Here is a 22705-nt window from a genome sequence, read left to right on the forward strand (position 1 = left end):
GGGACACAGCGATGAGCCCAGGTGGTTGTGGTTCCTCTAACGAGGTTTCTGCTGAGAGCTGCCTGTTTGAGGAAAGGCTCCGCTCATTCGTGAGGCAGTTTCATGGTGCACATCCCCCACAAGTTGCTTTTTAAACTAGAAACGGGGCTATGAGCACTGTGAGGACTCTGCTTGGAGCAGGTGACCCAACCTGTAACCCAGAGCTGGGATGAGGTACTGGAAAACATATAGTTCTTACCTATTCCATGGTGGAATGTATGGATTGCAGGAAGTAGGTGCTGCAGGAGCCTCCTCCGAGGTTCAGGGACCCCAGGAAGCAGGCGGGTTGGGGCCTGTCCCCTTTGCTACCGGGTGCGCAACTAGTGTGGGAAAAGGAACACATTTTGCTTGGCTACCACCAAAGCACATCTCTCCTGTGACTGAGCTCGTTGTTGCTGCAAGCACAGACCTTTTGGAGAAGGGGAAGCAGAACCAGCCTGTGCCACCCCCTGACCCGGCTGAGAGCTTCCAGAAAGTACCGAAAGGAACCACAGCTCCGGAGAGGGAACAGAGCGGACGGTCAGTGATGCTCCGTTTCCCCTGTTGCCCGCACGGGGAGCGCTGCCCCAGGGCCGCCCCGCCGATGGGGCCGGGCCCCGCAAGCGCCGCCCCGGGAGGGCCGGGCCGGGAGCACCGGGAGGGACCCGCCGCAGCCGCCGCCGCCGCCGGGAGGTACGTGGGGCCGGGCAGGGGGCTGCCGGACCCCCAGCCCCGGGAAGGGAGGAGGGAGCGGGGTCTGCGCTCGGTGCCGTCGCACCGGGGATGGGACCGGGACGGGGAGGGCGTTGGAGGCGGGACGGACACGGGCTGGGCTCGGTCCCGCGGCGCTCGGGGCAGGGAGCGGGACTGGGTCAGGCTCAGACCTCGAGGAAGGGACGGGACCGGACTAAGGCTCAGTCCCGAGGCAGGATCGGCTCGGGCTCGGTCCCGGGACGGGGCCAGGCTGGACTCAGCCCCAGGCTGGAGCTGGGCCCCCGCTGGGCTCTTCCCTGCACCGGGGGGCCACCAGCCAGGGCTGGAACTGCCCCGTGTGGGGCCATGGGTGTCTCTGAGCGTGGCCCGTGGGAGCGAGGGGTCCCTGATGCCGTCCGGAGCTCAGCCCGGTTTCCAAAATGTGAAACCACCCGAAGGGAAACGCGCCCAAGCCGGGCTGTGTGTGAGCGGCACGGGGGGGCTGGGGTGGTGGTGGTGTGGGGGTCACCCCTCATGGCACATGAGTTGGTGCCCTGCGGGTACTGGGGTGGGCTTCTGAAGAGTGAGGAAAAGAGCGGTCACCCTTGGGGAAGGATCCGCTGTTTCAACACGGGTGTCAGGAGGAAGGAAGGGTGTGAGTGAGCCCCGTTCCAGCCCACCAGCCCCTTTGTGGCGCTTCCCATGGGAGCCGCATAGCACAGACCCATTGCTTGAAGGAGTCCGGCCCGGGGAGGTGCAAGGGACGGTGTGTGCACGAGTGTGTTTGGAAAGCAAACAAAGACAAAGGGAAGGGAACCTGCACAGGGCAGGTCTGTGCCGGGTGGTTTGTGAACCGAGCGCTGGTCAGGGGGTGGCAATTCTTCCCACTGTGCCATTGCTGCCAAACAAAGAGTGCTTGGAGCTTGGAAGGGCTCCGGCAACTCTGCCAATGGCTCCCAAGTGGAGCTTTAGAGAGAAAGCAGCCCTGGCCCCCAGCACGGGCACCCTCCTGCACTGTGGGTTTGGGATACAGGCTGTGACAGTGGCACCTATCTCAGGAAGCTCCTATCTCTGCTGTGCTGATTTATTCCTGAGAGGGGCAGGGGAAGAACTATGGAATTCTTGGGTTTGGAAGGTGAGCTCGAGTTGGAAACCCCATCAGGGGGGTGTTTCGGTAGCCCAGGAGAGCAGGAAGTGTGCCAGCCACATTCCACCTGCACTGAGCTCTGTCACAGCCCCACACTGGGATTGCTGGCTGCTGGGGGGTGTTTTATGGACTTCTGCTCTGCTTGGGTGGTTTTTCCCTTCCGAGCCAGCTCTGCATGTTTGTGTGTGTGTCAGGAGCAATCCGTGTGTGTGTGTTCCCCATAGCTACTTAAAAAAGGCTGTCTCGGGATCACGGAATGCCCAATGCCAGTGCAGTGGAAGTAGGTTGAGGTGCCGTGTTGCAGCAGAGGGTGTGCGCGAGGGAACCCCACTGCTTGTGCCCTGCTGAACTGAGCCGGGTCTGTGGGAGCAGCTCTTGCTGTGGGCAGCGTGCCCCAAAGCCGTTGTTTTGTGGAGGTCAGTTGGAGCGTGGCGGGGTTTGTTGGGAGGCAGGTCCATGTGAACAGGACCCCACAGTGCTGTGTGTGACACAGGATGCCCTTGGCTCAGCCTGGTGGAGCCCACGTGAGGGGAAGCTGCACCAGGACGTGTGGTCCTGGCTTTTGGCTGCTGGTGGGATTTCAAGCTCCTTAAAGTAGGGAAGAAGTTCCTTTGATTAATCCATTTTAACCCAAACCAGTCTGTGATTCTATGATCCTGCAGCTTTCCAAGGCCCTGGGTGTCTTGGTGTGGCAGCCAGGAAGACAAACCTCCTGGATGGCCATGAGGAACACATGGGTGTGTGGCTGATGAACCCAGCCCTCACCCGAAGTGACTCGGAAGTATGAGATGCCTTTGATTTTTGCTATGGGTAATGACACGGGTGGGGAAATACCTCAGGAAGGAAGTGCCTGGGGAAGGAGCACTGTTTGCCCATAGGCCTGGCAGATAGCTGAGTGTTGGTGATGCTCAGCACCATAAAGATGCTGCCCACATCTGTACTCATATGAAGATCCTGGGAGGCCAGGGCAGGGCTGTCTGCTCCCAGCTGGAGCCCGGGAGGAGTGATCCCTCCAGCATCAAGGTACGTGTCCATCTCGGGAATGCTGCTCAATGTGTTTCTTGTTCCCAGTGTATTTATTAAGCAGAAACCAGTGTTAAGGCTCTACCAAATCTCCTGCATGAGCTGTGCAGGAAGCATGGAGCAATCTAATCCCCAGCAAACCTCTATCCCTATCAGAATACGTGTGCCCGCCTGGGTAAACACTGGAGCTTTGTGCCTGGCTGCCCGGCCGGCTCCATCCCTCCCCCTGCATCCTCCATCACTCCCTTGCTGCCCCATTGGCTCCTCTCTGTCTTGTTCTTGCTTGTTGGTGGTTTGAAAAGTGAGGGGAGAGGTGGTGCTGCTTTGGGGCCCAGTGAGATGAAGGACGTTGCTGAAACCCAGGGTGAGGATGAAGAAGGTGGTACCAGCAGCGTGCCAGGTTAGTGGCTTGCAGCAAGCTGAGATAAGGTTCCGGGTCTCCCATGGTGTGATAGGAGCTGCTTAAAGCACTCCAGGAGGGCTGGGAAGCATTCCGAGGCAATGGGAATGCCAGATTTAGCTTCGGGGGACATTAGAAGGGCAGATGGGTAATGTCTACAGGCGCTGAAAGGCTTCAAAGGAGAGGGTGGTATCTGGCACAGAGCGAGGTCACAGACCAAAAACCATGGGGGAAGGCTGCTGGAACAGCTTTATCTTGGCAGGAAACAGCAGATCAGGAAAATTAAAAAGAGGACAAAAAGTGAACACAAAGGTGCGAAGTGGAATTCAAAAGGAAGCAGGAAGGAGACAAAGCCCAAGCGCTGTGATTTTCCCAGGCCCGGGCACACAGGGTAGGCTGGCAATTCAGCTCCCTTCTCTAGCCCCAAGAGAGGCAAAGCCCCTAAAGCTCTGGTTTAGCAGCCCCTGGTCACAAGGTGTTAGGCTGGTGTTGGCTGCCTGTGTGAGCCGGGCTTGGGAATAGCCACGGACACCGCACACAGCGGGCTGGACCCAGCGAGGGCTCACTGACCTGCTGTGGGAGCCTGTGCCAGCGTGGCCGTGGTGGCTGTGGTAGCATCATTATCCCCAGGAATAAATGGCAATGTCCTTAAATACAAATTTAAAAGGACTCTTTGTCCAAGTCCGTTACTGCTTTGCAGCAAGAACTGCTCTGATGCTATAATGAAATTATGGCGAGAAAGAGGGTCTGGGAGGCGGTTTCTCATACTTCAGTGGCAAAGTTCAAGCTGATCATAGAATCATGGAGTGGTTTGTGTTGAAGGGACCTTAAAGCTCATCCAGTTCCGCCCCCTGCCACGGGCAGGGACACCTTCCACTAGAGCAGGTTGCTCCAAGCCCCTGTGTCCAACCTGGCCTTGAACACTGCCAGGGATGGGGCAGCCACAGCTTCTCTGGGCACCCTGTGCCAGCGCCTCAGCACCCTCACAGGGAAGAACTTCTGCCTTAGATCTGACCTGAATCTCTCGTATTCCAGTTTGAACCCATCACCCCTTGTCCTAATGGCTGCTGTGTAGTGACAGTTAAGGCTCAGGGGGTCTGATTGTGGAGCTTGTGTGACCTGTGTCACTTCAGCAACCAGTGGTGACAGTGTCTGGAGTTACAAAGGATGTAGTGGTGGCAGATGCCTTCAGCTTCAGTGGTGTGCAAACGGGGAGGGTTGTGAGCCCTGGTTGCTGTTATTCTGCAGCCCTCAGCATGGCTGTGCGGGTGGATTGCAGCATCCTGAGCCCGGGAATGGACCGGGAAGCCTTGGCTTTCCCGTGATGCCCTTGTTTTGCAGGAAGCTGCAGCGCCGGAGGGCCATGGGGTCCCTTCTGGGTGGGCTGGGAGAAGGGGGGAGCACCTTGTGCAGTGTTCCAAGAAAACACTGCTCTTTGCATGGTGTCTGCAATAGTGCGATTGAGGGAGAGTTGTTAAAAATGAAACTTAAGGGAAAAAAAAGCTGGTGAAACAGCTCCTGAAGTGTCCATCGGGAATGCCGAGAGCAGTGAATGTGGGTCGCATTCCTGTGCGCTCTTGGCAGGAAGCATAAGCAGCAAAACATGGGAAAGCCCTGCTAGTCTGCACGGGGCTGTCCCTCCGAGTCACTCTGTTCCCTGCTGAGATGCTCTAGAACAGGCTGGGTGTTTGTCCAAACAGCCAAACCGGCATTTCAGCGCTGCTTTTCCCAGCTCAGCTTCATGGCACTGGATATTTCCCTCCCCACTGGAGCAGGGGAGGGAGCTCCCCGCATCCTCTGGGCTGTGTCTGACCAGGAACATCCCTACTGCTGGGGCAGGTAGGGTGTGAGCAGCCAGAAAGGTCTAAAACAATGAGAGAATACAGCCCGAGTCATGACCTGCTGGGTTTGTGGTGTTGGTGGGTTGGTTGGTGTGGTGCCTCCATGGGGGGGTTTGTGGTGTTGGTGGGTTGAACCCTTGTGTGACGAGGCTTCTGCCACTGCAGGAATGAGGTCGAGTGGTCACCAATTAGCAGGGAAGGTGGTTAATGAGAAGGCAGGTTGGGTGTAAGCATGGAACAGGCTGCCCAGGGCAGTGCTGGAGTCACTGGAAGTGTTCCCAAACTGTGTAGACGAGGCCCTCAGTGCCATGGGTTAGTGGTGGCCTTGGCAGTGCTGGGGAATGGTTGGACTGGATGAGCTTAAAGGTCTTTTCCAACCAAGTTAATTCCGTGATTCCATGATCCTGTGTTGCTCCATCGCGGCACGCTGCGAGCCGTTCATCACGCTCCGACTCCTTGGAAGCCCTGGAGCAAGATCATCCCATTCCCTGTGACTGCATCGGGGTTTCACCCGCTCCCTGAATGCAGACTCATTTCTCGCGAGCCCATGACAAAGCTGTTGCTGCAGGAGCAGGCAGGTGGTGTCATGGGAAGGGAGAGATCCAAAGGTTGCAGAGGGCAGGGAGCACGGTGCTGCTGCGGGCAGCGGTGGGTGTTGTGTTTCCTCATGAGTCACCTCGATGGGGCTGGAGTTTCACCAGCAGCACCGGGATGTGGAGCTGACTCCATTGGAGCTCTGCATCCCCAAGCTAGGAACGTTACTGTGTAGGGCTGGTGTCTCCCACAGAGGGGAAGATGCTATCTGCTGCCACCCTGGCTGCTGCCCGTGCCAAAAGCCTCCAGGCTGTCTCCAGGCATGGTGTTGGTGTGTCGTGCTCAAGAAAGGGTTGATCCCAAGCCCTCCCATGCTGAAATAACAGTTGGGAATGTACCAAGAGGAGTCATAAAGTGCCCCTTGGCTCCGGCAGCCTCCAGGGAGCCGGTGAGAGGTGCGGGAAGCCCAGCCAAGCGCAGAGCAGGTGAAGGCGCTCACGGCTCTGCAGCCACACCAGTGGAGTTTAATGATTCAGAGATCCGGGTGTAAATCATTGCCAGCGCCACAGGCGTGCGTGGGACAGGGATGAAGGTGGGTCTGGCTGCAGGGATGACCCTGTGCCATGGGCAGACAGGGGCTGGAGCAGGGCTGGAGCACCCTTTTGCCATGCAGATGGGTGTCCATCTCAATGGGGCTGCCCCCACTGCTTCAGACAGCGCCAGGGATGCTGGACCGGAGGCAGAGATAGCAGCAGCTCCTTCTCTGGCCACTGACGTCAGGGTTATTGCTAAAGCAGCGATAAGCACACACTCTGGAGAGCCAAAAGAAGAGCTAATTCAATAGAGACACAGACTTGTATGTCAGGTCTCCTGCTTTAATCTGATTGCGAGGGATCTGCACAAAACTTTCAGGCGCAGAGATGATGTAGAAGTGTAAATCCTGCCCTCTCCCAGGGGTCAGGTGCCCCAGGGAAGCCAGAGAGACTGGGAACAGGCACGAAGGTTCAGGCCCCAAGTTTAGACTGGAGAATAGGAACAATTCCTTCCCCAAAGGGTGCTCAGGCATTGGAACAGGCTGCCCAGGGCAGTGCTGGAGTCACTGGAAGTGTTCCCAAACCATGCAGACGAGGCCTCAGTGCCATGGGTTAGTGGTGGCCTTGGCAGCGCTGGGGTACTGAGAACCCTGGCACGAACATGAGGAAAGCAGGGAGGCTGCAGAGGAGGCTCCAAGGCTCTGGCGGAGCTTTGCTGCAGGGACCCAGGTGACTGGCCCGTGGTGCAGAGGAAGGGGCTGTGCTCGGAGCTCCATCTCCCCCAGCCGAGGTCAGGAGGGTGAGCTGCCGGGATGCGCTGCCACATGCTGGCTGGGAAAGCAGCAGTTTTGCTTTCCTTTCTCCATGCAGGGAGGCGGTGCAGGGCAGGCAGCCAGCGCCGCAGGGAGCCCCGCTCTGTCTGCACCAGGGGTAAAGGAGGAGTTGTGCGGCTTGAAATTTGTTCCCGAGCATTTCTAGGTTAATGTGCAGAGACAACGGCTGCTTGTCTGGGGCAGCGCAGCTCCAGAGAGCGTGGAAAGTTGTTTTGGTGGCATTCTTCCTGGTGCTGGGAAGAGGTCAGTTATAAGGCTCCTAAGGATGGTCAGTCTGTGTCCTTAGCACGTGTTAGTGATTCAGTTCCTTTCTAAGCTTGGTGGCTATTACAGCCAAGAAGGCAGCAAAGGGTCATGATGAGAACAATCAGCAAGGATTTTGCTGCCTTGCTATGTCCTAATGTGCTTCCCACAGGCACACTGATATGAGATTCCCAGCATTAGATGGGGATGGGGATGTTATCCCAGCCACTGAAATGGTAGCTGTGTAGTCTTTTCCTTCCACTATGCACTAACCATTGCTTCCCATCTCTTCCCAGAGCTCACCGTCTGCCTGGGGAGGGGACCACATGCCTGCGAGCAGGACTGCAGCCTCCCAGACCCGAGCCATGCTGTAGGGAGGGGACTCCCAGCCAGCAGCAAGAACAATGGCCCAGTCTCGTGCCAACGGCTCGCACTACGCCCTGACGGCGATAGGGCTGGGGATGCTCGTCCTCGGCATCATCATGGCTGTGTGGAACCTCGTCCCTGGCTTTGGCCCTGACAACAAACCCACTACCCATGCTGGGAACAGCAGCAAGCCCGACCGTGGCAACGGAGGCACTCTGAAGAGCAAAACCTTCTCAGTGGCGTACGTGTTGGTAGGGGCGGGTGTGCTGCTGCTGCTGCTCTCCATCTGCCTCAACATCCGGGACAAGAAGAGGCAGAGCGAAGACATCGTTCACGTGCAGCACCAAGTGTCTGTGGAGCCCTCGCACCAGGAGGACAGGTAAACCTTTAGGGGGAGAAAGGGAATGGGATTGAGCATAGGAATGGAGCCAAGGGCTGCTATCCTTCCTCCAGGAGGTCCGGACCAAGGAGCGTAAGGCTGAGAGGGCTGCAATAAGAGAGCACGTGTCATGGTTTGGGGTTCAAACATGTGGAGATGAGGAAGGAATGATTCCAGCTGTATACATGGTGCTGTAGGCAAAAGGGAGCATTGTTTGTGTGTAGGCTGGGGTCTGGACGGAGCCGTGGCCCAGCCAGCCGTGCCGAGACGTGCCACTCCTGCCTTTGTCACCACACAGGCATTGTGCTGAGGGGGAGCGCTGCCGGCAGTGGTTAATGGTTAACGCAGAAGAGAAGCCTGCTGCTGCAAGCCGGGCAAGCTGGGCCAGTGGTGGTGGTGGTGGAGAGAAGCAGGGGATGGATGGAGGAAGGGCTGTGTCTCACTGGGTGCAGCCAGAGGTGCCAAGGAGTCTTTCCGCTGCAGCTGGGAATGGAGTTTAGACCTGGTGAAAGTCTGCAGGGCTCTCCTGTTTGCTCAGTAAAGTAAAGCAAAGGCTGCTGCAGCAGGCACAGGCTGAGCAAACACAGGGCTTGAGAAGGCAGGAGCAGGGCAGAAGTCCCCATCCATCGTGGCCGTGCAGGGAATCAGCACAGTCCCTGGTGCAGGCTGTGGCCAAGCAGAGAGAAGCAGGGGGGCAATGGGACAACACAGGGTGTGAGGAGGCAGGAGATGATGGCTCTGCTGGCTGCTGCATAGGGAGTGCTCTGGGGGAGAGGTGCCATCTGTGACTGCAGAGAATTCCTCTGCATGCAGATCCACCCAGAATACTGGGTTTCCCTATTTGATTGTAAAGGTAACTTCATGCTGCAAAAGACATGTCTATGTGTGCAGGCTGCATGCAGGTACTTTTGGTATAGGGGTTAAAGTCTTGCAGAGCTGAATTTGTTTGCAGAAAAGGTAGATACCTACCTCCAAAGACATTGGAGTGGCAGAGGGTGATGTCCCTTTCAAATGCAGTTTGATTGATAGTTGAGAGGGGAAGAGAGAAATCAGTGTTCTACTGGGGGAAGGAATCACTGCTGTGCAATAGAAAAAGAGGTCTTGAGGGCAAAGAAAGTGATGATCAAATATGGATGTATGTCACCAGGAAGTAAAAACCTGTCCCAATGTAGGTGGGTTGTGATCTGTCAAACAAAAAGGACCTTGTCCAGAGAAGGCCACGGAGATGCTGCGAGGGCTGGAACTGGATGAGCTTTAAGATCCCTTCCAACCCAAACCAGTCTGTGATTCTATATAACACAGAAGGGAAAACAATTTGTTAAGGGTTTGCAGAGGGCGTGGTTTTATCCTCTCCTCTCCAACATCTCCCCACAGCGAAGCTGATGTGCTACTGACGGCCTCATTTTTTCCCTTCTAGCCAAGAAGAGGACGACGACACTTCTTCCCAGTACTACGTCCCCAGCTACGAGGAGGTGATGAACACGGGCTACTCTGAGCCCAGAGACTTGGACAGGAGCACCAGGATCAGCGTCTCCCTTCCCTCCTACGAGTCACTGACGGGGCTGGATGACAGCACCCCGGCACCCAGTGCCGTGGGCACGGAGCCGGGCACAGAGCGGCCGCCCGGGCAGCACAGCTCACGCCTCAGCAAGCGCCTCAAGCCGCTTAAGGTCCGGAGGATCAAGTCAGAGAAGCTGCACCTGAAGGACATCAGGTTAAACCTGGCGCAGGGGAACAGCACTGCCCCTATCACGATAGAGCCGCTCACCCCCCCGCCCAAGTACGAGGAGATCCAAGAGAAAGTGCCAGGGAGCCAGCAAATGACTTAAAAACCCACCCAACCAAGCAAGAACCTGTGATGCTGCTGGGATTTGGGGAGTTTGGGTTTTTTTAAAGCAACCACACTTAAGAGGGGCTCGGTTTGTGGGTGCAGAAGTGGTCAGGGCTCCCTGGAAGCTGCAATGTGGAGAACACAATAGGTGCACAGCACCACAGCACAGGGACAGGATGAGTTTTTCCTCTTTACAAAAGACTATGTAGGGAAAGAAGCCTGAATGCCAGTGGGTCTGGTGCTGTGAAGTAAACGAAGGCTGCAAGTACCAAAAGTGTAATTTGTGGTGGTACTACATAAGGACCACCCAATGTGATTCTGCTCTGGATTCCTCAGTACAGGAAAGACATGGACGTGTTGGAGAGGGTCTGGAGGAGGCCACAGAAATGATCAGAGGAATGGAGCACCTCTGCTATGAGGAAAGGCTGAGAGAGTTGGGCTTGTTCAGCCTGGAGAAGAGAAGACTATGGAAAGACCTTATTGCAGCTTTTCAGTTCTTAAAAGGGGCCTATAAGAACCACAAGGAGAGACTTTTTAGCAAGGCCTGTTGCGACAGGACAAGGGGTGATGGGTTTAAACTAAAAGAGGGAGATTCAGGCTGGATGTGAGATAAAAATCCTTTACAATGAGGATGGTGAAACCCTGGCACAGGCTGCCCAGAGAGGTGGTGGATGCGCCATCCCTGGAGCCATTCCAGGCCAGGCTGGATGTGGTTCTGGGCAACCTGCTCTAGATGAAGATGTCCCTGCTCATTGCAGGGGGTTGGAACTGGATGAGTTTTGAAGGTCCCTTCAACCCAAACCATTCTGTGATTGTATTCTATGATGTACCTTCTCACCTCCTTTTCTCCTTACTCCCAGCAAGATGTTTCCAAGCCACCAAACTGATACTGAACAAGGATTTTCCAAATGGATAAGGAAAACATTCCTTTTCTTCTTGTTTTTGGTGTCTTTTCTGTCTGAGTAAGGGAAACCGCGTTGCCAGAGTTCACTGCAGCTTCCTCCTGTCTGAGGCTGGGATGGTGGCCTGGAGCCAGCCCCAGCTCCTGCCAAGTCTGTGCTTGCTGGTGGGAGCTCAGAAACAGGCCCTATGCTCCTTGGGAGGGGATGGATTTCTTGCCTTGGTTGCTGTCTCTGTTGTGTTTTGTGTTCTGATTCAAAGGGGTGTTTGGAGGATGGATCCAGGGGTTTGGGAGCTGAGTGCACAGCTGCCAGGAGGTGCGCAGGGTGCAATGACTGCTGAGCATCCTGAGCAGACCTGCTCAAATAAACACTTTGTACCTTGTGTTTGTGTGTGTTACACTCTCATGCGTGGCTATGGCCCTCTCCAAGCTTTGCAAGTGGTCCACAGCGTTTCAGAGTGGATCCTGCTCCATGGGTATCCCGGCCATGCACCGCATCCTGGGCTTCCAGCAAAGCAATCCATGACAGTCATCAGCATGCTCAGCCACAGGCTCCCTCATCTGGTCTGAATGTTGGTGGTGTGGGTAGAAAGCAGGATCTCCCAAGGATGTGTAGGTGATATTGGTGTAGCCAATCTGCCCTCTGCCTCTCGGCTGCTGGTACCATGTGGCTTTGTTGGGGTGATGCTGATGTTGATGTAGTTATGGATTGTACAGCAGAGCTTGACTTGGCAGTGTGGTTGACCAGAACGAAGACAAAGGGGAATTGCTGGCCCAAACCCATATAGCAGTTTCATTAGTAGTTATTTCATATTGCATCTCTTAATTTCTGTTGTTGTGTGGCAGGAATTTCACTTTCCTGTGCCCCAAGGCACGATCTCAGGCAGGCACAATAATACAATTGTCCAAGGGACTCCCTTACCGAAGAGAAGGAAACAAATAGTAGAATGTAACCTGGATTGAGGGAGTGGAAGGTGTCCCTGCCTGTGGCAGGGGGTTGGAACTGAATGAGCTTTAAGGTCCCTTCCTACCCAAGCCATTCTCTGATTCTGTGATTTCGGGTCAGGGAGATCCCCATGTTGTTCTTGTTGAGAGGTTGCAAAGGTGGTGCAGCTCCTTGGAAGTTGTCTCGCAGGCACATTTACCCCTAAGAGCCTGTCCCTGGTGGGAGGCAAGGCATGAAGTCCTCTCTCCGTAGTGAAGAAATGCAACCCTAACAGTTGTCTTAGGAAATCTGGGTTAATGAAGTGAAGCTTCTTATCTGAGTCATTGGTTTCATCAAGCTTCTTTGCCAGAAAGTCCTGTTGAATGAAACTGACTGGCACAAGCAGCATCTTTCCCAATGTCTCGTGTAGGAAAAGAGCTGGAAAACTGGTGTGAAGTGCAGTCACTGCAGTGAAACAGGCCGTGACTAATGCAGTCATTATGCCAAAAATGCCCAAATGGCTAATGAGCATCTCCTGCTACTTGCATACTTGTCCTTTGGTGGTATTTGGAAAGCAGAGGGAGGATGTGGGATGCTGAGAAGTGTGAGTGCTCCCAGAGCCGTGACCATCGCTGTCCTAGGATGGCTCATCCCCATAGCACTAATATATTGTAAGGGAATGGTTATTCCTGAAGGTGAGTGCGATGGAGGGAAAATGTCCTACAGCAGATGCACCTAACCCCGACCTCAGGCTGTTGTTCCCAGTTAAGACACGTGCTGGTAGGTGAGAAATGGATGTGCTTCCCCATGCAGTGTGTAAGGTTGCACGTAGATCTTGGATCAGTATCTCTGGAAGGTAACTTGTGTTCCATGTCAACCCACAAGACCTGATATTAATGCAACTCAGGAAGCACACAGTGTTATGCTCCAGCTGGATTGGGGCTGGAAAACCTCAGCTGCTATATTGAAGTCAAAGCACTTGGAAGGAGATGAAGGGATGAAAACACTGGCAGTGGGAGCCAGCACTGGGGCATGCGCTCAAGTACCACTGTGGTTTGCAGAGTTCTCCTTTGTAAAACCTGCTGCTTCTGCCTCAAAATGAAGCATGATAAAATCTTACAGGACTCACTACCTGTTCTCCTGTATGAGTTTTGTGTGCAGGTCCCCTTTGTGCCTGAGATTCCAAGACCTGCTTGTGTATGCATGCACAGGAACCATAAACCAGTTTGGGTTGGAAGGGTCCTGAAAGCTCATCCAGTTCCAACCCCCTGCTGCAGGCAGGGGCACCTTCCACTAGAGCAGGTTGCTCCAAGTCCCGCCCAGCCTGGCAATTAGTAACTAATAAATAAAACAGAGGAGGCGGAATAACAATGTCCTGGCAGGCTGTGCACCCCCGGGAGATGTGTGATAGATGGGAATGTTCCCATGCGTGTCACAGGCCGGCAGGGAACGCCGGTGCGGGGCTGTGTTGTGCTGCTGGGTCAGTTGCTTGGGAAAAGGAGGAGGAAAAAAACCACCTCAACCAAAACAAAGAGAACACACACCCAGGAAGCAGCGGGCTTCGGCGCGACTGAGGTTTCCAAGGCTACTGCAAGGCTCTGGCCAGCCAGAGCAGAGCTGCCTTTGGGTTGATTTTGTGTGATTTCTAGTGTATGAGTTGGTCAGAGGTTCTGTGCGTGTCTGTGTGTGTTGGATGGGGGATTCCTGAAGGAGTGGTGGTTGTTTTTCATGCAAGGTTAAGGGGCTGGATGATGCGAGCCTTCCTAAGGAGCTCAGAGGGGTGTTTTCAGCTGAAACCACACACCACGACCATCGGCCAGCACGAAGGGTCTGACATCGTCCTGAAGGTAGGGGCAAGGAAGCTGAGTGGTGTAAATGGGTGGTGGTTTGGAAGCAGGGAGTAAGATGCCCATGGAGGGGCATTGGAACTGGATGATTTAAGGTCCATTCCAACCCAAACCGCTCTACGATTGCATGATTCTATGCACTGGGGTCATCAGTGCACAGCGTAGGAGTTTCTAGCCTGCCTGTGCTGGATGTCCAGCAAGAAGAGGAGACCTTGCAAATCAGTAACCAAAGCAGAGCTGCATTCTGGCAGGTTTCTCTGCTTGCCTCTTGGTTGCTAGTCCACAGGTGTAGCCGAGCATCACGCAGCCCTCGAATTCACTGCCTCGGACAACAGCTTCTGCCTTCAGGACCTCAACTCCCCCCATGGCACCTTCATCAACGGCTGCCAGGTCCAAAACGCAGCCGTCAGAGTGAGTCCAGGCGATGTCCTGCGCTTCGGCAAAGGGGGAGCAGCTTTTGAGCTGGTGGTGGACGGGGCTGCTCAGGTAAGGATGGGTGCTGCTGCCCGGGGAGGGGGTCCAGGGAGCGGGAGCAGTAGCAGGCTCCCAGGCGCGTCTGGGTGATTGATTCCTCAGGGGCTGTAGCGATAGGACAAGGGGTGGTGGGTTCAAACTGAAACAGGGGAAGTTCAGGTTGGAGATAAGGAAGAAGCTCTTCCCTGTGAGGGTGCTGAGGCGCTGGCACAGGGTGCCCAGAGAAGCTGTGGCTGCCCCATCCCTGGCAGTGTTCAAGGCCAGGTTGGACACAGGGGCTTGGAGCAACCTGCTCTAGTGGAAGGTGTCCCTGCCCGTGGCAGGGGTTGGAACTGGAGGAGCTTTAAGCTCCCTTCAACCCAAACCATTCTATGAGTCTATGATCCTTGGGAAAAGATGGAAGAGGAGGAATGAAAAGCTTGAGCTCCCTCTGCTGAAAAACTCGGGCAGTTTAGCAGGGAAAAGGAAAAGCAAGGGAGAGGATTCCCGACAGGAAGTTGGACATGAGCAAGAGTAGGTCTGGAAAATGCCTTTTTTACTCTATTTGCATTTTATGTCTCTTCAAAAACTACATACTAACAGAGAAGGCGAGTTTTGAATCAAATCTTTACAGCAAGTGAAAAGGTCCAGCCCCGATGGGTGCTTTGCTTGGCAGCAGCGTGTGTAACGGGAGCTATCGTGGTCTGGGCAGCAGTGTCAGGGCATCACAGCGACCTTGTCTTGCAAGAGAAATGCAAAGCAGCTATCAACTGAGACAGAATGTAGTCGAACACAGCAGCAGTTTCCAGTCTCCAGGAAAATAACTGTTTAGGGATGTCTGTGGAGGTTCTTGAGACTTTGGGTTATGAAACAATTAAGGATTGGTGAGTTCCAGTGTTGGTTTTGTTATCTGGGCTCTTGAGGAGTGCAAAAACATAGATACTAAGAGCTCGAGAGTATGTGTGTGTAACATGGCTGGTAGTGGGGAGTCATGGAGCCTGGTCTCCCAGCAAAGGAAACTCACTTGGAGCCAGTTTGTGCATCCAGATATGGGGGTTTGGAGGTCTCAGCAAGAATCCCAGCACAGCAAGCAGACCTGCTGACCCCAGAGTTGTCCAAGAGAAGTGTAGAAGATGCTGAGCTGCAGGATGAGCCGGAGCAGTGGGGTTGCCAGTGGTTGAGTAAAGCTGTTTTTTGCTGGAGCAGCAAGCACTTCGATTTCTGACAGTGTATGTGTAGGATGCACACAGACAAGTAGTTTTGAACGGTGACACAGAGGAAGCCCTGGGGGTGCCTCTGCATTGCTCTGGGCTTTGTGATCTTCCTCTGGTGGAATAGCTTTGAAGCCTGACCCTGCTGGCTGCAGAGTGCATCACCTCAGCATTGCACCCTGTGAAGTGTTTGTGGTTCTAACACAGGGAGGTCTCTCTCATTTTCAGTAGTATTAGAGGAACATCATTTTCAGTAGTATTAGAGGAACATGTTGTAAAGATGAGCATCACCCAGCGAGGAGTCACATCCCTGCAATGCCCTGGAGCGCAGAACAAGTGCCCACAGGGACATTGCAGCTGCTGGAGTAGTGGGAGAAGATCTGGGTGGTGTTCTGCCTCCAGGCCAGGTTCAAGGCCATGTTCAGCCTTTGTAATTGAGGGCTACATGTAAGGCAACGTACGAGACCTTGATGGTGGAAGCTCTGCTCAAAAGGAGGACAGCAAAAGGAGCTCAAAAGCTCAAGAGCAGTGCAAGGCCCTACGTTAGGGCTGATAAATGCAGTGGCAAGGCATTTATCATGAGAGTGCCATGAGAGGCTTTAGTTCAGCACAGAAAATGGGAGAAATGGCAGGGTAGGACCACTTGTGTGTGAGCCTGGAGAGGTGTGGAATGAGGGCTTCCAGGTTTTGCAAATGATGTGAAGAACGATGGTTGTCAAGTCAAGAGGGGGAGGGAGGAGCTCCAAAAGCAGCAAACCCCAGTAATTCCTTTGTGTTCCAGCAAAGCATTTGGGCTTCCTGAGTTAAATCTGATCCTTGGGCGATGGAAATGGGAAAGGACTAAAATTCCGCTTCCGCTCAGATCTGTGCCTGGGTTTTGGGCTAAAACCCTCCACAGACCCTTGCTGATAAGACAGTCTTTTTCCACTGTAGGTGTCCAATCTCCCCATGAAGCGTTGCACAGGGTGGACTGGGCAGCTCCAGGTGGCTGCAGAGCCCAAACCATCGACTCCTGCATCTCCTGCCCATCTCCCCTTGCTGCAGTGGCAGCATCCCCCTGGCTCTCCAGGCAGATGCGCTCCTGGAGCCACTGGCCACGTGTCCCATCCACTGCTGTGGAAGCGACCCAGGAGCGCCTGGGCTCGGAGCATGGCCACCACCGTCTCGCTGGATGCTTTCAGCAGGACCTCGGCGGTGAGGCCAGGTACTCCCCGATGCCACCATGGTGCTTCATAGCCTCGTGTCCTCTCTGATCAGCTTAACGTTGAGTGGAGTTGATGTGAGTGGTGGCAGTTGTGATTTGAGCTGGGAAGTGATGAGCATTGCCAGCCACTGGGTGTGAGTCCTAGTCCCACGCAGGTCCGTGATGTGGTCCTCGGTGGCATTTGGGTCAGTAAAGCAGTGAGCTGTGACATGCAAAGGGGAATGCCATTGCCCTGCAGCTGAGAGGGACTTTTCCTCTTCCTTTTTCCTCATGTGTGATGACTAACTCTATCTGCACTGGTGATTCATCCACCTATTTCCGTCTCCTGATTGAAGTGGTGTTCTTTCCTCCTTTGAAGCGCGGTTTCTGGCTGTCTTGAGTGCTGGAGCTTTAAACTAGGTCTGCAGTTGTGATGCTTCTGAAAATAAAGTATGCAAGAGTGACAGAGCAGAGGCAGGGGCTGGGAGAATAGTACAGCTGGAGAACAAGGCTTTTGACACACACGGAGCTTGTTATGGCCTGATACAGAGCTCAGTGGTTCTCCTGGCTTAGGGTTGAATCTTTTGAACAGTCATAAGTAATACAAGAAATCTGCAAAAAAACTGGAGAGGGGCTTTGGACAAGGGCCTGTAGGGACAGGCCAAGGGGAATGGCTTTAACCTGCCCGAGGGGAGATTGAGATGAGCTCTGAGGCAGAAGCTCTTCCCTGTGAGGGTGCTGAGGCGCTGGCACAGGGTGCCCAGAGAAGCTGTGGCTGCCCCATCCCTGGCAGTGTTCAAGGCCAGGTTGGACACAGGGGCTTGGAGCAACCTGCTCTAGTGGAAGGTGTCCCTGCCCATGGCAGAGGGTTGGGACTGGGTGAGCTTTAAGGCCCCTTCCAACCCAAACCAGTCTGGGATTCTATGAAGACAAAGTCAATTGTGATACTTTGAAGTACCACCGCTGCTCCAAAGCACTGTGCGCTCCTGACAGCATCACCGAAAGGTGTGCACAGGCAGAACTTGAACCCACAGTGAAGGTAAAGGGATGAAGCTGCTGCCTTTGAGGCATTTTTGGTTCCCAAATGTGTATTATTCCTCTCTACTGTGCAGACTGTTTGCATTCTAAGTGTCTTTTTAGTGTCAAATAGTTGGTTTCTCTGCTGGTTGTGACCCAAGACCATGAAGTAGCTGCTGCCTTACCATAGTTTTGAGACTAGTGAGAGGGATGTTGCAAGAAGCATGACTGCTGCCTGCTCATGCTGATGATGCTGCCTGCTCATGCTGATGATGCTGCCACCATATTTGCTCTTTTCCAGTCTCAACCAGTGTCTTGAGTGATGGTGCAAGTGGCGTGGGGAGAGCCCCTTCGCTCAGGACTCAGGATGCAAAAGAGAAGGAGAAGGTGATGCTGGGGAAGGTGTGAGGAATGCCAACCCTCATCCTGGTCCTTGGCAGAGCCTTGCCTAATGCTTGTGTCTCCAACCACAAGTCCCTTCAGGGTGCAGGGTCTGCTCCCCTGGATGGGGTGGATGGAGCATGTGGGAGAGCCAGGGTGAGCAGGTCCCATGTGGTTGGTGGCCAAGAGTTGGTCCCCCCTGGTGTCATGGTAGCTCCAGGCTGTCAGATGGCACCCTTACTCAACCCACAGGGTGAGAAGGAGGAAATGGGTCGCCTCTCTGGTTTGGAAACAGAATCAAAGCAGAAAGATGCAGCAATAAGAGATCTGCAGGAGGAGATCGCAGCGATGGCAAAGACCTTGGCTCAGGTGGCGGCGAGGAATGAGGTGGAGCTGACCCAGAAGCTGCTCGCCTTTGACCAAGAGCTGGAAGCCAAAGCGGAGCTGATCAGAGCCTTGAAGGAACAGGTACTGAATGCTTCCGTAGGCAGCAAGTGGGGCAAACACCTTTCTGACACAGGTAGATTCACAGTTTAACACCCAGGTTACCAGAGGAGCAGGTCACATGTCATGAAACAGGGAAACTAGGGAGGGTTTTCTTCTTCCAGTTGTTTTGTTTTGCACATTTGCTTCGCTGTGTGCAAAGAAGCTGTAAATCAATTTCCCCTGTACATGGTGGGATCTGCAATGCTGCAGTGGGGAGGGAAACAGCACCTTAACCAGCCTTTGGTGGGGCACATGCACACACAACCACCTCAGGCCATACCAGCTCCAAAAGAGGTGATGAAATACTTTGTGCTTGTCCTGATGCCCTGTTGTGAAGAGGAGCTTTTGCTAAAAGCAGGGTCCTGGTGGAGAAAAGGCAATGGAATTTTGGGTGCTGTTGGCATCACTGCTGTGGCTGCACTGAGGTGAGATGATGTGCGGTGCCTGTCTTCCCAGCAGCTGCCCTTTCTCTGAAATGAATCTAAGGTGACCCTATCTGAAGCAATGGCTGCTGAGAGTTAGTCAGAGATGCTGAAGAGTAACCCCATCAGACCTGGAAGCGCTGGATTTCCCCCTCTGAAGGGGGCTGTAAAAGGTACTAAATGGCCTGCCAAGGAACATGGACAAATCTGTGTTTTGCAGATCCACAACCTGGAGAAGGGCTCGAGCCAGGTTTTCAGCCATTCCCTTTATGAAAGAGACCTGGAGATTGGGAGGCTGCGGAAAGAAAGCGAGAAGTTGAAGCGGGACCACGCTTTGGCTACAGGTATCCTTTCCCTAGGGCTCGGGGAGGAGCATGAAGCCGTTTGGGGCTGGCTCTTGATAATGAGTGAGCACTGACAAATGATTTATAGTGACCCATAGAAGTCATCTGACCTGGTTTCTGTGTCCTGAAGCTCCGTGAGAGTTGCAGATGGTGTCTGATGTGACAAGTGCCCCTGTAGCAAGGGACAGTGCGGGGATTGTAGGCAGCGAGTGATGGGACCAGGCAATCTGGTAGGGGAAAACAGCCTCAAGTGGTGATGAGGGCAGGCTGAAAGCGGTGCTGTTCTAGGGCTGCCATGCACACTGGTGGGGAGACCTGGCCCTCAAGCTGCTACACGGCTGCATGTGGCTGCAAAGGCCACCCCAAACCAGAGGCCTTTCCCAATGGCCTGTATCCCTGCCTTTAGTGGGCACAAGGCATGCAGTGGGTGCACAAAGCATTGGCTTTCAGAATGTGTTCAGATCAGAATCAGGAGCATTCTGCCAGGTTGCATTGGAGGAGATACGGGAGCAATATGGGCTTTTGGCAGGGAGGAGGCATCAGAGACATGGATCTGACATAGCAAAGCAGAAAGCATGGATCTGTAGGAGCTGCTCATCCCTCAGGGAGCATGTGCTGTGAGGCCCCAAGGAACTTGTCAGTGATGCTGTCAAAGAGCAGTGTCCAGCACAGCGTGCCAAAAGCTGGACCTGCTTCCCAAGGCGGATGATTGTTGAGGAGGGAGGATGGATGCTCGAGGGTTTTGGCAGGGATGCACTTGGGTAACCTATGTTCTATGTTCTCCCAGGTCTAGTGACCAGCCTGCAGAGGGAGATTGCTGGGAAGGAGCAGGAAATCCAGCAACTCCAGCAAGAGGTTGAGAAAGTGAAGAAGGGGAACAGAGCAAAGGACAATCAGCTGGCAGTGCTTTCAGCCAAGGTTGACAGCACTGCCTCACATAGGGGTTGACGTGGGAAAGCGGTATGAGAAGGGTCACACTTCTCCCTGTTAAGGACTGTAGCAGCTGTATTTGCATGGACATTTATTAGGGCAGTTGTAACCCGACGGTCCTGGCTGTTTGCAAATGGAAGGGGCAGAGCTGTACCCCTGGCCCTGCTGTGATGGGGACACAGAGCAGTGTCACCTTCCCCGGCTGAATCCCCCTCCTTGTTCTGCATTCAGGTGCTGTGTGCCCTGGATTCCTGTGAACACAGTAGCTGTTTGTACTCATGAAGTGCTTGTGCCAAGATCCTCCTGAGGAGCCATGGAAACCCCTTCATGTGGCTCCCTGTGGCCCAGCCTGTTTTTCCCCCTCTAAACGCAGCAGGTTGTTTCTCTGTGTTTGCAGCTCTCTCCTCAGCTGGCAGAGCTGCAGCATCTGCATAATGAGTGCAGAGCAGTGCTCTGAAGATGAATGATGTGCCCTGCTTTGCTGAGGAGCAGCCCTTTAACCAGTGGCAAGGGAATTACATGCTATTTTCATTTCATATGTGCTGGACATGTCCATAGGTGGATGTTGCTGGGTCTCTGAACTGGCCACACTCTGTGCTTAGGCAGCTCATAGTCAAATGTAAGGTCCTTTGAAGCAGATAAATTGCTTCCAGCAGGATGAGTTGGGTCCTAGATCTCTGTTCAAGCTCAGTCACCCTGAGTGCAGTGTTATCAGAATGATATCGTCTACTTCTTTGGACACAGTACCTAAAGGGGGCGACAAGAAACCTGGAGAGGGGCTTTGGACAAGGGCCTGGAGGGACAGGACAAGGGGAATGGCTTTAACCTGCCAGAGGGGAGATTGAGATGAGCTCTGAGGCAGAAGCTCTTCCCTGTGAGGGTGCTGAGGCGCTGGCACAGGGTGCCCAGAGAAGCTGTGGCTGCCCCATCCCTGGCAGTGTTCAAGGCCAGGTTGGACACAGGGGCTTGGAGCAACCTGCTCTAGTGGAAGGTGTCCCTGTCCGTGGCAGGGGGTTGGAACTGGATGAGCTTTAAGGTCCTTTCCAGCACAAACCAGTCCATGATTCTTTAGGCACTCGAGCTGCTATGTGCGGGAGGGGGACCAGGTGTCCCGGGTAAGCATCCTTCTTTGGTGGCCCAGGCTGCTCATGTTGAGGTAGAGAGCGTGTCCCAGAGGATCACTCTGTGTTTTCCCCTGCTCTGTGGATGCGGGAAGACCTGGAGTGAGGCAGGAGCTGCACACACAGGCTTGCAGGAGAGGCAGATGGGTGCTCTGGGCAGGCAAAACGGAACACCGATACCCTGGAATGCCAAGCTGCGAAGCACAGTCTGACACGGTGATCAGCCTGGAAATGTCTATTTATGTCATGTTCAGCTCTGGACGTTTTGAGATAGCATTTGCTTTCTTGCATCCTTCCCCCTGTCCCTGTTCTACTGCTTCTAAGGCCAGAGGAATTTCTCCCTGTCAGCCATGCCCTGCAGATGCTTCTCCTCCTCTCAGCCAGGTGATGCTTTAATGGCGATGGTTTTATACAGGCACTCTTGTGCTCTGGTGCCTTGATGGCCCCATCAAGGGCACTTCGCCATGCCATTAATATCTAAGCACGGAGCTTGGCTTCAGCACTCAAGTATCTGTTGACATTTGCTGCAGTATCTGCCTGCCTTGATAGTTTTTCTCCTGTGTTGCCATTCATTCTAGTGCTCTAGAATCCGAGAGGAAATGAAGCAGGAACTTGGAGAGCGGGAAGTAACGGCATGCCGGAATGTGAGTTTGAATTCATTTGGGGTGATGGAGCACATGGGAGAGCTGCAGGAAAGCATTATCCAGGGAATAATTAACTGGGCATTTTAAGGGAGGTGTTTTGAGTCTGGTTCCTGTAATAGAAGGTGCATAATGAACCAGAGAAGCGTTAATTGTAGCACTGGGTTGCAATGCAGGCGGATGCAGCCAGAAAGAAGGGTGAAATTCCACTGGAAAGTCGGTCTAACTAAAGTAAATGTAGGCAAGAAGGAGATTCCAGAGCACACAAAATGGGATAGATGGGGGAAACGTATGGCTTATCGGTTCAAGTCCTCCCGAGAGGCAATGCCCAGCCCCTCTGGTGAGACCCTCACCATCATGGGACTCTTGCAGCGCATCAAGGAGCTGGAACACAACCTGGAGAGACTGCAGGGGGAAGTCCAGAAGTATTGCATTGAGCAGGAGAGCATTCGAAGCCAGCTGGCTGAGAAAGCCAAGGTAACAGCCTGGCTGTGGGGTGTGCGGTGGAGAATGCAATGATGAGCACCAAGCCCTGGGAATGCAGGATGTGTGGAGAGGGGATGCAAATATGCAGAGCTCTGCCACAGAGCCCGAGGGGAGAGGCTAGCTCGGGTAGCAGACCGTGTGGTAGGAAGTTGAGGATGGATGATGTCCAGAGGGAAAAAATGGCTTTAAGGGTCTAATGCCACAAACCCACCCTCTGCAAAAGGATTGCTGCTGCTCTCCTGGTATTGCAAAGCCGTGCTTGGAGCTGGCTGATGTGAGCAGTGTGTAGCTGGGGCAGAAGTGCTCAGGATACGATTCCGGGGTATTGCTTTGATATGCAAATGCTCTCATTGTTGCAGGCTGAGGAGGAGCTGAGGGAAGCTGGAGCCAGACAAGCTCTGCAGCTGCAGGAGATGGGGCGCAGGGAGCGCCTGCTGCGAGCCGACCTGGCCCGGGCCAAGGAGCAGGTAGGGATGGGAACAGGGATGGGAGCAGCAGCACCAAAACCATGGGGTT

General features: G+C 54.1%; 2 protein-coding genes across 15 annotated transcripts in view; both read left to right on the top strand.

Moving 5' to 3' along the window:
• Window positions 1-640: 640 nt before the first annotated feature.
• On the top strand, window positions 641-11125 carry TMEM51 (transmembrane protein 51). 2 transcript variants are annotated; one of them, XM_030507838.1, is made up of 3 exons: window positions 641-711; window positions 7562-8010; window positions 9428-11125. In XM_030507838.1, exons 2-3 carry the CDS (start codon window positions 7670-7672, stop codon window positions 9837-9839), a joined length of 753 nt encoding a protein of 250 aa, XP_030363698.1. In that variant the 5' UTR covers window positions 641-711; window positions 7562-7669; the 3' UTR covers window positions 9840-11125. The 2 variants fall into 2 exon arrangements, with proteins under 2 accessions (XP_030363698.1, XP_030363699.1); XM_030507839.1 differs by lacking the exon at window positions 641-711 and adding an exon at window positions 2520-2881.
• A 1986-nt stretch (window positions 11126-13111) lies between these two features.
• LOC115617329 (EF-hand domain-containing protein D2) overlaps window positions 13112-22705 on the top strand; it is a 29519-nt gene continuing 19925 nt past the window's right edge. For 2 of the 13 annotated variants that reach the window (XR_003994565.1, XM_030507670.1), the window contains exons 1-10: window positions 13121-13514; window positions 13794-14000; window positions 16112-16382; window positions 17680-17765; window positions 18012-18227; window positions 18888-19011; window positions 19799-19929; window positions 21641-21706; window positions 22076-22180; window positions 22549-22656. Coding sequence is in view for 4 of the 13 variants with exons in the window: in XM_030507670.1 (XP_030363530.1) it covers window positions 13320-13514; window positions 13794-14000; window positions 16112-16382; window positions 17680-17765; window positions 18012-18227; window positions 18888-19011; window positions 19799-19929; window positions 21641-21706; window positions 22076-22180; window positions 22549-22656 (1509 nt within the window). In the remaining 9 variants the exon portion in view is untranslated. The other 11 variants (XM_030507671.1, XR_003994570.1, XR_003994566.1 and 8 more) reach the window with 11 other exon arrangements.

The sequence above is a fragment of the Strigops habroptila genome, chromosome 16 (genome assembly GCF_004027225.2).
Source record: "Strigops habroptila isolate Jane chromosome 16, bStrHab1.2.pri, whole genome shotgun sequence".
NCBI lineage: Eukaryota > Metazoa > Chordata > Aves > Psittaciformes > Psittacidae > Strigops > Strigops habroptila.

What these genes read in the sequence shown, in the direction of transcription:
- TMEM51 (XM_030507838.1), top strand. Translation starts at nt 7,670, where the DNA reads ATGGCCCAGTCTCGTGCCAACGGCTCGCACTACGCCCTGACGGCGATA. An exon ending in CCCTCGCACCAGGAGGACAG is followed by an intron (nt 8,011 to 9,427) that starts GTAAACCTTTAG and finishes TTTCCCTTCTAG; the next exon opens with CCAAGAAGAGGACGACGACA.